The sequence below is a fragment of the Austrofundulus limnaeus genome, unplaced genomic scaffold (assembly GCF_001266775.1).
Source record: "Austrofundulus limnaeus strain Quisiro unplaced genomic scaffold, Austrofundulus_limnaeus-1.0 Scaffold6, whole genome shotgun sequence".
NCBI classification, from domain to species: Eukaryota; Metazoa; Chordata; class Actinopteri; order Cyprinodontiformes; family Rivulidae; genus Austrofundulus; species Austrofundulus limnaeus.
The window spans coordinates 5,040,273-5,041,649 of NW_013952408.1; the positions used below are offsets into that span (position 1 = coordinate 5,040,273).

Here is a 1,377-nt window from a genome sequence, read left to right on the forward strand (position 1 = left end):
CATTAAATTCCAGTGAAATATATTTATGTTTGTGGTTGTAATGTGACAAAATATGGAAAAGTTCAAGGGGTATGAATACTTTTGCAAACCACTGTAGTAGAAACAAATATCCCTTTAAAACAATAAACAAAGCTCAGAAGCACTAATTTGGTCAAAGCGATACACCTACAAAACTCCATCTTTTAAACTTTGCAGTAAGCTTTAAAGCTGATAATATTAAACGGTAAAAAGCAAAAGTGAAAGTTGCAGAAAAAACAAGATAAATAAAAAACTTAAACCCCTTTTTATGATGCTTATCACTATGTTCTGAAATGAACTTATAAATATTCTTAGTCAATTTGCAAACAAACTGGGGACTCACATTCCAAAGAGCGCCCCACCGAGGTGAGCAGCGTGATCAAAGAATCGCCATCCCAACATGAGCCCTGCTGTATCTATAGCAACCAGTGCTTTGAGAGCCTGAAGACAAATATATTTCAGGAACTTTTAAGTTGTAACAGCTGCAATGAGGTGTACCAAAACAACAAATGTTTTACCATAAAATCAAACATGCAGAAATACACATTTAAATACTACTGGCCATGCACAGATTGTGAAGCACTTACATTCCCTGCTGAGAAAGTGACCATTGGAAGGAAGATTATGCCAAATTCGGCCTCTGGCGCCTTTGTGCAGACTGCAGCGAGTACTGCCATGACAGCACCCGACTGGGGACAAAACAAGATAGGATTTGAGAAAACTCTGTTGTAATACAAAATAAAACAAGATGTAGTGCGTCAACATTTCATAGCAGCAGACATAAGCAATAAGATATCTTTCCACATATATTACTGCACATATAAAAGAGTCATACATAAGACAGTACGACTGTCCAGTCCAGTTGTTGGCGAGAGATTCCTGAAAGTTCATTGGGGACAGTATGGCAGAATATGTATGCTTGTGTGCCAAATACTACAGTATACAAAATACTAAAAATATATAAAATAGTAAGAGTTAAGAAGGTGTAAAACAGGGGTGTCAAACTCATTTTCACCGAGGGCCACATGAGAGTTATGGTGGCCTTCGAAGGGCCACTTGTAATGAACTTTGATGTTTCATGTTTAACTTTGACTAAACAGTGTTTTAACWYGTCCTCWTTTAAACACTGATAAGAACTAAGTGTATGACTGACTAAATCTGAAATAAAAACAGAAATAGCTGCATTATGGCAGATTTAGTTTATGTTTGATGATGACTTTAAAGCAGCTTATTTTAAAACATTAGCACTGTGCTATCCAAATGAATTGCTCAGTTACTTCAAGCCAACAGCTCAGGGACATGAATTTTTTTCAATTTATTTTTATTTCATTTATTTTTATTAAATTAATTTTGTTGCAT

The 1,377-nt window shown here is 35.4% G+C and overlaps 1 protein-coding gene across 1 annotated transcript in view; it reads right to left on the reverse strand.

The window, feature by feature from the left end:
* parla (presenilin associated, rhomboid-like a) overlaps nt 1–1,377 on the reverse strand; it is a gene marked incomplete in the record, with an annotated part of 8,342 nt that overhangs the window by 2,494 nt on the left and 4,471 nt on the right. Inside the window, 2 exon segments of the mRNA XM_014031847.1 lie at nt 362–459; nt 606–707. Of these exon segments, the coding sequence (XP_013887301.1) occupies nt 362–459; nt 606–707 (200 nt within the window).